At 41.9% G+C, this 13,212-nt stretch overlaps 1 protein-coding gene across 1 annotated transcript; it reads right to left on the reverse strand.

The window, feature by feature from the left end:
* Positions 1-1,326: 1,326 nt before the first annotated feature.
* PIGM (phosphatidylinositol glycan anchor biosynthesis class M) lies at positions 1,327-3,331 on the reverse strand. Its single transcript, XM_061471179.1, has one exon. The coding sequence runs from the start codon at positions 3,233-3,235 to the stop codon at positions 1,979-1,981; it is 1,257 nt and encodes a 418-aa protein (XP_061327163.1). The 5' UTR covers positions 3,236-3,331; the 3' UTR covers positions 1,327-1,978.
* Positions 3,332-13,212: the final 9,881 nt, after the last annotated feature.

Consider the following 13,212-nt stretch of genomic DNA (forward strand, 5'->3'; position numbering starts at 1 on the left):
ATGCCTCCAATAAGCAACTTTTGCTTCTGCAGCCCATGCCTGCCTCAGCAGGTGCCAGAAAGGAGTGATGACGAATTCTGCTGAAACAAGATACTATTGACTTACACCATTAAAAACCTACAAATTTTTGTCATCTTTGCTCATTTCTTTCATCCAGCTTTTTATGAGTCACTGAATTATTTCTAAATCCCAAACATAACTGAGTGACTAGCTCACTTACAAAACAACGGTGAAAAGAAGGACTCATACTGGATTATTAAATTGATGACTGTAAATCTGTTTACATAGAAACCTTTTAATAACTTATTTATGCATGACTTTCTCAAATCATTGCTAAAGGGCAGGCATTGACCTGCAAACGGAAGGTACTCTACAGTCCCTGTTGCCAGAGCACTTGCCTTCTGAAGGCCTCAAAAAGATTTAGCTTTTAGCTACTACTAATGATTTGAGAATGAATTTGTCATAGGAAATTATTTGTTACTTAAAACCCATTGCAATTCTGTCATGGACACACTAACTCAAAATGCTGCCTTATTTTTTTTTAAGGTTTATAGCTGGAAATGCCTTTTGGCTTCATGTGGTTTCTTTCCTGACAGGAGGAAAAAATGGGGAAGTCGGAAGGTCTGCAAATGGCATAAGTAGGTCTGTTAAAGGGGTATGAATCTGCTTTGGAGAAAGAAAATATGCTCTTTCAACAGAAGAATACATAATGGGTAATAGATCACTTGTGAGGGAAAACGAGCTATTGGCTGCATGTTGGGATGGGGTAGAGGTATCGGCACAGAGGAGCCTCTTCAATCTTCTGGTGAAACACTACCTGGGCATGGCAAACTCTATATGGGAAAATATATGTCCCACACGGGACACTTTCTCTTGACACCTTGATAACACATACAAAATGTTTTGATGATCAATATAAAAATACACACTAAACTGTCTGTGGAAGCAACCTCTGCCAATAGTCTTTAGACTGATAAATATCTTGTGGAAGATGCAAACAAACTGGTGTTAGAAGTCTTTCTTCCTTCATAAAATCCAAGAGAAGAAAATCAGTGTTCCATGTGTAAGACCTGCTCAAAGAAACAAGGCAGTGGCCTATTTTCTAGATATGTGATATAAGACAGGTATTTGGAAAAATCTGCCTCTATGGCAAGGGGAATAAATCTGTAAAAAAAAATCCAAGCAAAAAATTAAAGGTTTCAAGGAGTTAATGATTTGTATGAAATAACCACTTTCCTACTTCATTGAAGAAACACCAGTTACAGGCCACAAACATCGTACAGCTAAAATGTTACTGTGAAAAGAAAACATAAAACCCAGTGTACATATTCAGTGACTGCCTTATATTAATTCATTAGCTTAACCCTTGTAGAAAACCCCACTGACTTACTGGAATGTACAAGACTATAAGGGGACGTTGAAGTTTGACAGTCTTCTGTGTCTTCCTAGACAGAAGTCACAGTCCTCAACAAGTAACAATGAGAAAAAGTGCACCAGGGAGTAAGAAGTTTAGGGCTGTCCCATGAGGAGGCACAAGCAGGAGCTGTGGTGACCCCAGCACATGCCATACCCTCACTGACCATGGCACAGTCACACTTTGTCTTGAGATGGCAGATGAAGATGGGATGCTGGTAACAGATTCCACCCACAGCCTCAGGCATATGAAGTAAGTGATGAACTGGTCCAGGGTCCTTTCAGTGAGTCTTGTCAGGAGCAGCACGAGACAGGGCTGAAGACAGTGCTGGAGAGGTTACAATGTAGTTTAAAAGTCCACATGAGAGACAGGTACCCCTGCAGTCACTGCTCAGGGGAGAAAAGGGGTTCCTCAGGGCAATTAAGAGCAATCAGTGGCCCTGATACAGTATCACTTACATACAACGTGTTTTAGTACAATGTACACACATTGATACTAAACAAAGTGCTGGTGGTATGAAAAGCCTGATCAAGGCCAGTAGAGCTGTTTCTGGATTTTGGCCTGTTACCGCTGTTTGAGTTTCTTGGTGACGTGTGCTTCTTTTTGATAATGTGAAATAATCTGAACAATTATGAAGCTATTAATAAGCAGGAAAAGTAAGCCTGCCAACCATATAAGTAAAAAAGTGTTATAGCCTTTGAACTCCAGAAAATACGCAGGAGCAAGCCACAGGCCCTGTCCAACAAGCCAGAGGAAGAGAAGCAGCACACTACGATGCCAGGACATCTTAACACTAGGCATTATGAGGGGCAAAAGGCAGAGATACCAGACAAAGTACTGGGATGTGCACACTTTGTTGAAAGTCACAAAAACTGCAGTGTGAAGGAAACAACAGAAGGCAAGGTCTCTGTAAAATGCTATGGACGCAACCAGGAGCAAAAGCAGCTGAGGCAGGAAAGCTGCAAGCCCAAGGGCAAAACTCCATTTGCTCTCTGCAGTTAAGTACAGCATGTAGAAGTAGGGAGAGAAGTTATGACGGATATCCCTCCTGGTCAGGTGGTAGAAGTAGGCATGCTCCAAAAACTCCCAGCCATAGAGGTGGTAAAACACAACAGTCAAGGCAGCCAGCACAGATCCAGCAACCGCACCAAAAAGCAACACATCGCGGTTCAGTACCTTCACAAAAAGCCGCCAGGGGTACGCTATTAATGTAAACTTTGGGTTTCTGCTACCCCCTGCCCCTTTCCCGCCACACGCTTTAGTCCGCAGGTGAAGCGCTATGGGCAGCGCGTAGGTCAGCGGGTATATTTTCATGTGTACAGCCAGCCCGTAGCAGACCGCGGCCTTCCCTACGCTGCCCCCCTCCACCAAGTACAGCGTGGCGAGCACCAGTACCGCCACCAGGGCCTCCGCGTTGCCCCGGCTGGAGATGGCCATGGGCAGCGGGTTGAAGAGCCAGGCGGCAGCGCAGCACCCACACGCCTTGCCGGCGGTGGTTCCCCGGCGCCGCAGGGCCCAGTAGGCGATGACAGCAACCGCCAGGTCCGCCGCCACGAAGAGCAGCTTCCCGAAGACCTCGGCGAGGTAGACGTTGGGCATCAGGACCCAGGCCAGCAGCGGGGTGTAGCGGTAGGTGGCCCGTCCGTAGGGCGACCGCCCCTCGGTCACCAGTCGCGCCGCGTCGGTAAACACCCGGTAGTCGACGTCGGTGTACCGCACACGCATGGCGCCGTCCTGGTGTAGCCCGTACAGCACCAGGCCCAGCCTCGCCAGCAGCGCCGCGCACAGCGCCGCTCCCAGCCCCCACCGCCCCGCCGCCATGCCCCTCCCGCAGCGAGCCGCACCGGCGGCGGAGGGGGGGGGGCGCGCAGACCCCGCGTGCCGAGCGCGGGAGAGCGCGTGGTGCGCGGACACGGGCGGCAGGCCGCAACCCTGACTTCCGCCTGCGCGCGTGGGAAACGGGCGGCACGGCGCACGCGCGTGGCCGTTGGGCGGCGGCGCGTGCGCAGTGCGGGCGCTGAAGCCGTAGCCCTTGGGGCTGGTGGGATGAGGCTGGGAGGCGCGGTTACCTCCGTGGCGGGCAGGGATCTGGTCCCGGGTGTTCCGTGCTCTGCCCGCGGCGCGGCCCCGTCGGCTCACGCCCAGAATGAGGGAGGTGTGCGGCGCCGTGGCGCTGCTGTGGTGCTTTGTGTGTGTTCTGGCTGCCCTGCGGCTGACGGGCACCCGAGTCAGGCGTGCAGGGGGCTGCGGTACCGCCAGTGCTCCAGCGGCGGCTGCCGGCGCCTCCTGAGGCAGGGCGTAAGGTGCGGTGTAAAGCTGTAGGGCTCGGTGAGCAGGGCGGCAGCAGCCTCGGTAAGAAGGCGGAGGAAAAATAACATTTACCTTTTGCAAACGGCTGTGTTTTGCCTAGACGTATGAGCTCTTTCTAAAGCACTTAGGCAAGCTTCCTTACCACAGTACCTCTCTTGTTTAACTAGATCAGAATCAGTACCGTGGAAATCAGAGCTTAAGAGTTATTTATAACGAAGAAATTAATTTCACCATACTTTAATCCCCGCCCCCCCCCCCCATGTTTTTTAAATAGTTTTCCTGTCTAACTATTTTATCTCAAATTTGAATTGGGGCCGACTGAAAACCTGATATTTATTACTTACCCATATTATGGTTTTCATATTAGAACCGAGTAGGGCATTTTTAGACATGCTTTATTCATCAAAACCCATGTGTTTGCTTGTTCAGTATCTAATTGGAATTGCATTCTTTCTACTGAATGGTGGTGTTTGGGAACATTTGGGGAGCTGCAGCATTGCTGGTTTACACTGCTTACAGAAAAGTCAGCTTTTTCTCTCTTCGGAGAACTGGGAGCAGATGTTTTTTATTTTTTTTTGGCACAGAAGTCTTGGAGCCTGTCCTAGCTGGTAGGGCATCCCAGGGACAAAAGACGTACCTGTTTGTGTGCACACAGCTATTCATTTTTGTATCTTAAGGCTGTTTTACTCTGCATAATAATACATGGGAGAAGCATAGTAGCTAGCTAGATCAACTGATTCTTGTTTGGTTTTCCTCTTGTTTGTGTAGGTTACCAGATATTTATGTATTATGTACCAAACTGGACACTTCAACAGGAAACTCAAAAAGACTTTGCCAGTAACCCTCCACATTACGTAGTTAAGACCGAAAACTGATGGTTAGGGTATTTTGGGGATAGGGTATGAGGGTGGTTGTTACTCTCTGATAAATAATTGATTACTCATTACTGCTGTTCTACTTTATAACAGGAAAGATTTGTAACATTGTGCTTCCTTCCTTCTTTTATGTATCTTGTTCTATAATGGTTGGGATGCTTTTACAGAAGGTTGTATTACCTTATCCTTTATTGTGCCCAGGGTATCCTCTGAAAATGCTAGAAGTGGAAACTTAATAGAATCACTGGGACTGAGATCACTTGATATTCTGTGGAACTACAAGTCTAAGCAAAAGTATGCATATAGATAGTCTTACATTTTTTGTTTCAGGAAGGTTATTGCTTACGAAGAACTGTCCTTGCCATCTGCCTACTCTTTCCCAGGATTGTTTCAGATGCCTTTGTTGCCTCTTTGGATGGATTATGTTTTATTACTTCAAATCCTTTGGGGAAAGTGTTTATTGTCAGAACAGAATGCTTTGGAGTTTGTTTGCTGAAGTGTCTTAAGTTTAATGATACTGGTTAAATAATACCAGTTTAATAAATAAACAGGAGTTTGCTGGTCTCAAATGTTTTTTGTCTGACAGTCTGTTTTCAGACAAATCTTTTATTCTCATCTGAAGTTAATAGAAGTTATGAACCTGTCCATAGTGACTGTTTTATCTGGATTCTAAAGAGTAAAAGGCAGGTAATTTAATTCTAAAGGCTGTGAAGTTAATAAAAAAGCTACCCTAGCTATTGTTGCATATACTATGTCTGTGTGCATTGCCTGAGCTGTAAAAAGAATTGATTTTCCTTATCAATAATGTAACATCTTGAAAATAAACTTGAAGCTCTTTGGAGAATTAAGGTTTGGCTCAAATGTGAGTTTGGCTTTAGATTTGATACCAGCTTGCTTAATGTGATTTGTCATGTACTGTAGACTGTAATGCAGGAAGGAGAGCCGTCTTATTAAAGTTATAAATCTGTTGTTCCTGTAAAATGCTGGTTTTATTTATACAAGCCACCAGGAGCCACTTTTAGGAAATGCTAGGAGATAAAAATAATAGAACTGCTGGGACTGAAGCTGATTGATTACAGTTCGCATGAAGATAGATGAAACATTAACTAAATAGAAATGCATATATATATATATATGTATATATATACACACACATGTATAAACAGATTTTTTCCATTACCTACCACACCTGCATTTGGTTTACACAGTTTCAAAGATGATACTATCAGAAACTGGAGTCACATCTCTGTGTGCCTCTGCTGTGTAGTCATGATGCGGGGGATGATAAGCCTGATCTCAGATGTTAACTTCTCACATCTTCATCTTCTGTAATAGAGACTGCTTCAGCAGCACCAGGACATACATTCGAGAAACTACCTCACATGGCCTGTTATTGCTTAAGACTTAAAACAGTAGTTAGTAGCAGTGCAGGACAGTGAAGCTAGAACTATTGCTATGCAAAATACTCTTAGGCCTAAAGAAAGTTGCAACTATCTGAAAAACAAGATACAACTGGACGGTGACAGCTGGTGAGTGAGGGGGAGAGTGACAAGTTGGTTCCTTGTCACTCAGGAGCAGTAATGGCGGCCTGTTATGTACTTGCCTTTCAGGTGTTTTCTGTCCACAGTATGGTGAAAGGAGGAGGGATAAGCTGAGGCTGCTTTCATAGATGAACAAAGATGAGCATATGGCTAAAAACTAGAACTGATAGATACAGTAGGGCTAAACATTGGAGGCACTACCTAATTACATTTGAGAAGCTAGAGGAGAATAAGAAGGCTAAGGAAGGGTTATGAAGAAGTTGACAATGAATTAGAAGATGATTCCAGTAGCAGTGCTTTGAAATAACAAGGGGAGACATGGTGGCTGGTAGCAGTGCAGGAAAAAGAGAGAACAAGTGTTGGGTTGCAGTGATGAGAGCCTTACTAATATTCAGGTGGCCTGTGACAATAAACAAGCTTAAATACCTGAAAAGTTACGGAAGAAAGAGCAGTAAGAGGCTTCTTGGGAGGAAGGCAGCTGGAGGATCCTTTCACGTGATGTATTTTGAGCTCATTCTATTAAGGTCTCGGGGTGAGGCAGTTCTCATGCATGTTTGTTCTGCATTAGCTAATTGTTGATGGTTAGCTATAGTTTGAGATAGTGCTGTTGAGTTAGGAAATAAAATTTGATAATTTTTTTAATAAATTGTCTTACTGTGTGCAATATCAGAAGTCTGTATGTGTAAAAGGTGGTAGGAAAGCTGAGTATTTAAAATACTTGGAAGATTTTGGAAAGTAGTTGCTATATGGTCTTCAGACTTCTGAAAAGGGAGGCTGCTGAGCTATGATTTATTAGAGTTCTTTTTTATTTTTCTTGGGTGTTGAATGCATAATGTCTCTGCACAAGAAATACTTCTGCTCAATATATTTGTCAACTGACAGTAAACTTTTGATAATGTGATTAGTACAATATGTTTCTTTCAGCACATGAAATTTGATAGAAAAAGTGCCTAATGCTTATGTTAGATATTTTTGGCATAATAAAATGGATTTGTTTTGCAGATATGATTGATGCCTTTCAAATATTTGTAGTGTGTTGAGCTTCAGATATTATTGGCAAAAGGGAATTATAGTCAAGATTATGTAACGAAATGTTCATTTCTGCTTTAATACTGGAATAAGTAATACAAGAGACTTTGCAAAAAATAGAATGAAAACACGCATTAGAGCTCTTCACAGAAGGAAGTCACTATTATAGATATGCCACCACTATTCCCTTAAGCTTTTTCTGTTAACATGTTTACATAAAACTGCTTGATAAATCTATACCCTTACTCACACATTGTGCTAAAAATCTGTTATTCAGAGGATCTGCCTTGTAAAGGGATTTTTTTTTTTTTTTCACCACATGATAATTTTGCACAATATGCTCTAAGTGGTGTCTGCAGAGTTCTGTTTGCAGTGGTTATGCTGATTTTATGTCAGTGTATTTGGTAAAATGCTCGCCCTTCAGGAAAAATAAGTATTGGATAAAAATGAGCCTGTAGGGAAACCTGTTAAAAATTACTATTTCAGGAAAAAGACTACGGCTGAGAAAATGCATATGGCGGGTTAGTCAGCAAGAATAAGTCTACTGGAGTATGATGCTGGCCTAGGGAGAGATTCAAAAAAACATGGCCTGTTTTGCCTTAAGGCTGCAATGTATCTGAAGTGTGATACTGTAAAAAGAGTTACCCACTTCTAAGTTGGGCAAGAAAGTGCTTTACCCCTTTTCACATTTCTGCTACAGCACTAACTAGTGGGGCGGGCAGCCCAGTGGATTAGGATTCCAGAAGTGTGAGTGTACAACAAAGAAAGGAGTTGAATTTCCTCTGCTTTTTTTTTTTTTTTTGGTCTGTTTACTTCTGCTAACAAAAGAATGGATGGAGAGAACTGCTGAGAGCCCAGGCAGGAGAGAAACTAGAGCCAAATGACAAATTCTGAATTTAAGAGATTGTTGGATGGTGGAGTGTTCTTGGCATACAGCTGATGGTTCTGACCATTGTGCAGAGCCCAGCAACACACTCAGAAAGCATGAGCTTCTGGCATCTATAAACAGCTGAATCTGTGTTAGGCATAGTTTCTTGCCAATTTTTGAAAGTGTAAGGGAATCAGTTGTTATCGAGAACTGGTGAAGTCTCTGTTAGAGAATTCTATAGACGTATATACATATTCATATATTAAAGCTATATATATTATATATATAAATTTGTTATATATATGTATGAAAAGCATACTTAATTAGCTGTGTCTTTCTTTCTGATTGTCCACTTTTTAAAATCTTTTTAGATATCTCTGTTTTGTCTGAAAATTGGGGTAGTGGAGCTTGAGAATGACACATATGGGATCTGTCCTCTGTTCAAACAATAATATTTGTGACCCTTTATATAAAGTGAGGAGATTAGGTTTTGCATGTCAGCATCTGAGATGCCCTCGGCTCAATAGCCATTACCCACCAGTGCAGCCAGCCGTAAGCATCCTAAACAGCATTCAGTCACGATACTCGATTTTTACATGATTAAGAAAAACACTTCTTGTACTTTTAGTTTATAACCACTTGTTTTCCAATTCTTTGGAGGAGGAAAAGAGACAAAACTTGGAATTTATTATTTGATTTTTTTTTTTAATCTCCTCACACAATTGCTCTTTTATGAAACATAGAGGACAGCCTGTAGTTAGGGGGGCGTGGGAAGAGAAATCTGTCTTCTGAGCCTAAGACAGACCACTGCCTTCTGCACCTACAGTGAGACCTCCACTAATACCCAGTTCATGAGATTATATTGAGGTACAGGAAAGAAACACACAACTGTATTCTGAATCTCTGGTCTTGCTTTTAGGTTGACAAGTAGACATCAAGTATAGAAAGAAAATTACATCAGGTTCTGCTGCTGAGCTTGTTTATTTCCTAACAGTACTTTTGCAACAGATGGGACATAGACATGAAAAAGTGCAAAAGGTAATCAATAGTTTTTTTTTCAGAAATAGGTGTGAATTTGTCTCAGTGGTTGAAGTAATATAATAAGTTAGTTCTTTTGGTGCAGAATTCTGGGGTGTAACTCATAAGTTAAAGGATTTGTGGTTGAGGCCACAAGTTTATCATCATCCCTTGAAACAGCACAAGCTGGCGCTGGAACGCAAACTGCTTCTATGGATAGCTAAACTCGGGAAACTTGGCCTCTTCTAGCTTAGGTGACAGTTGGGTTCCATGGGATCAAAGAACATGAGAGTTTTGATCAAACTTTTTTTCAGAGGAAGAAACAGCCATAGCTTCTTTTGGTCTTTCCCATATCCTTCCCTGGACTTTATTCTATTTAAGATTCTGTTTGTGCTGTTGCTTCTCTAGTAGGGAAATTCTACTTTTGAAAAGTTGGTGTGAATTTAATCTCTGAATACTGTTCAGTATTATGCTACTGCAGGAGAGATGGGGAGACAAACACAGGTATTATGAACTTACTGTGCCCAAAGTAAAAGGAAACAATTCTGATTAATGAGTCCTTTAATGTCTAGCAGAGGGCTGTAACCTGCCACAGCTCCATTTATGACATTTCAGTATCTTCCCATGCTGTGCTCTCTTCTCTTGATTTCCTAGTTAAGAGGACTAAAATGAGAACTAGTTACGCCGACACATAGTAAAAAAAACATAATTGGAAGGCACAGGGTATGAAAAGCAAATCAAACAGGGGTATAACTCTCTAATAAACAACAAGTTCTGTGGAGAAAGGTGAAATGTGATTTATTTGCTATTGCAAGTTTGGTCAATACAAATAACTGTATAGTCATAATGGACTTGAGTTTATCACTTGGAATGTTGTGCTTCAGTGGAAGTAGGATAAGCAAGAAGATTGAACGTGTAAGTTTGTTAAAAACCCCTGCTTATTATTAGCAGCGTTGGATACCATTTCTTAAGAGTTTCTGCTGGAAAAAATGGTTGCAGATGCTACAAAGGTTTAGTTTACACAACTGCTAAGAAAACTTACGCAGTCCATCAGAATGGTAGGTGATTTACCCAAGATGTAGGACACCTGCATCTGGAAAGGTTTACATCCTGGAAAGGACACCTTCATCCCTGGAGGTGCTGTGCGGCATAGTTTTGTAAACTCTGGAGGAAGAAGAACAATATGTGGGAAAGACAGTTCTTAACTGCAGGTTTGATCAACACTGCTGTGGGATTATTTTGGCTTGTTTAAAAAAGAAAACAACCAAAACTAAACAATTCTGTGTTAAGACTTGCCAGAGGACTAGAGATCTCAAGTGCCTCTGCAAGTTTTGGGAGAAAGGTGATAGACTAATAGAAATGCCGTTATTGCTCCTGCAAATGAAGGACTGCCGTGGGAATTGAAGACACCAGGAATGAATGTCACTCTAAGCATCACTCCTAAGAGCTTCAGTCAGAAATTCCTGCTTCTTCTAGGAGGTACAGTTGTCCAGACATGCTACAGAGTTGTTGCATACCAGGCTTTGCTGTTCTGTGCCTGTGTTTGTAGTTGTGGAGATAAGAACAAGTAACTCTGCTTACAGATGTAACTAAAACTCACAGATTTGGCTGAAATGAGCAGTAGGGACTAGACTGTCCTCACCCTCTCTGTTTCTTATGCTTTTGGGCATGAAGTGGATTTCCAATGACGTGTTGATGCTTTTTTTCCAATGATGTGTTGGTGCTTTTTTTTTTCCAGTAGACACAAAAATGAATTATAAATCTCTACTGTAGATAAAGCAGCTGTATTATTTTATGTAGCAGTTAAAGGTTTTTAAAATTACTTAATAAAATCAATGATTCAGTTTCCTGCTTTTATCTTCATGGTCAAAACTAATCAGTGGATCAGAGAATGTCTTAATTTCTTTTATATTGTGTGACCAAAAAAAAAAAACCCCAAAAACCTTATAAAGAGCTGCTGCCTTTCCTTTTCAACACTAAACATCTTAATGTTTCTTCTGTCAGTAATCCCGATGACACTGTTGCACTTACTTTCAATACCAGATACAAATGCTGAAAACTGAAGAACAAAAATAAAAGTCTTTTAACCTTCTCCTTTCTTCTTGATGGTGTTTGGATCTGGTCACAGTGAAAACAAGGGGAAGATAGGTGTGGGGGTCAGTGGGAGCACCTTTTAGCTTCCTTTGGGGAAATCTCACATGCTTAGTTGAGGGCTGTTTTACCACCTACTTTTTTTGTGCTGACGTAATGTCTTGGGGAGCTGTTCTGAAGCTGTATGTTATGAGAAAGCAGGCCTGTAAGCACTGTATTAGAGAATAAATATAAATAAAAGCAGGTGCTTTTGGATTGCTTCTTGACATCCTTTTACCCCATGGTAATATTCTGCAGCCGGACTATTTTCTCAGCTGTGACTGTGCAGCTGATTAGAAACAGCTGTTAAAAAAAGGCAGTGCCCAGCTGCTGGGGCTAACAGTGCTGGTAGGGCTGCAGAGGTACTGTTTGCGGGGAGCTGCAAGCGTGTGCAGGGAGAAGGTAGGAGTTCTCCTGTGGGAGTGGTGAAAGAAGGAATAGCTCTCTGTTGTTCAGTTTGCTGTTCTTGAATGGTGATGTATAGAAAAATGTGCAGGTGAGGTTTCTTAGCTCTCCTGGCCTGGGAAGAAAGAATAGCCTGTAGGAAAGAGGAGCAGCTGTTAGGGACCTGTGGTCTGTAGAGACATGGGTAATGCTCTGGTCCTCCCAAAGCTGGTTTTGTGCTTTGCTTCCAGGTATCTCTAAGCTCTATCTATCCAAGTAGAAGAGGTCTACACTGAAAAAATAAATCATGTGTTAGCTGTGCTCACAAAAGAGTGCTCTGGGTAATGGTTGATACTGCTAGCCAGCTATATAGTGTGTGTGGAAAAATCCGAGTAAAGATTATCTGGATTTCTGTGTCCTTCAAAAGCTTTGAAAAAATCCGGTTGTTCTCTGTTGCTTAAAATTTCAAATACGTGCTCTGAAATGGAATAAAATGTTCTTTTAGCTGCCTTTGCTACCTATGGTGCTTTTGGCTATAACAAATAAAGATCTTCCCTGTCTTATCTCATGAACGATTTACAACTGGTTAAATAACTATTTTCTGCAGATGGCATAGTCTTCTAAATATTTGTTAGAGAAAGAATCCTTAATTTTGCTGAAAAAGTTGAAGTGCATTTATAGGAAAATGTGTAGCTGTGGTTTTAGTGCTGTTGGGGTTTTTTGTTTGTTTTTGATTTGTTGCGTCTTCTTTTTTTTAATAGCTCATCAGGGAGATCTTGAAAAGTGTCCCTGAGTAATAATTCTACCTTAATATTAATTTTGCAGTATCCTGTTGTGCACAGTGGCTAAGATGCTTTTGTACTTGGCACTACAGAATCATCAACTAAAGGTAGACTGTCCTAGAGACTTAGCTGTAGAGGATGTATTCTGCAGTAGCTGTCTTTGGAAATTCACTTTTTCTTTTCTTTTTTTTTTTTCTCTCCCAATGACTAGTGTTTTCTATATCCTAAATATTTAGATACTCTTTATTCAAACTCTGGCAGTTACTTGGCTGGATTAGTTGCTTATGCACACTTTCTGTTTGAGCTCTGCCTCTTGCTGTGTCAATGATCTCAGGTGGTGATGCTTCTGCAGAGTGTAATTACCTGGTAGCAAAGTTCATATTGTCTTTGGTGCTGTCTATAGCTGTTGCAGTTCTGTTCCTGCTTCTCTCACCTCCTGGTTGTATAGGATGATTCTGCCTCTAACCTTATGTACATGTGTCTCTTAACTCAGCCTTCAGAGCTTATTCATTCATTGTTGATTCAGAGTGACAGCTGTGTCATCAATCTGTTAGTCATTTTTCCCCCAGTTGGTGTGCTGAAGTATACTTTCCTTCCTACATAAGCTCAAGGATGCTCTCTGGCCCCTTGTGTTCTGCAGGACTGCTGCACCTGGATCTGAAGTTGACTGGATCCAAAGATAGGGTCCATTGATATGAGTGCTCAGTGTCTCAATGGTAAAACCTCTCTCACAGGAAAGTAAAACCACAGTGCAGAATTCAGGCAAGCCATGGTTGTAGACTTGGGACAATTCATACGTAACGTTCTACATCTGCAGTGTAACTGGGAACAGGCATGTCGCTTGTTTCAGTATTGTTTGGCT

The sequence above is a fragment of the Pezoporus flaviventris genome, unplaced genomic scaffold (assembly GCF_033815535.1).
Source record: "Pezoporus flaviventris isolate CSIRO_AGI_PZ_B2104156 unplaced genomic scaffold, CSIRO_AGI_Pfla_v1 ptg000066l, whole genome shotgun sequence".
Lineage (NCBI taxonomy): Eukaryota > Metazoa > Chordata > Aves > Psittaciformes > Psittacidae > Pezoporus > Pezoporus flaviventris.

Coding starts and splice junctions, on each gene's coding strand:
- PIGM (XM_061471179.1), bottom strand. CDS start 3,235: ATGGCGGCGGGGCGGTGGGGGCTGGGAGCGGCGCTGTGCGCGGCGCTG.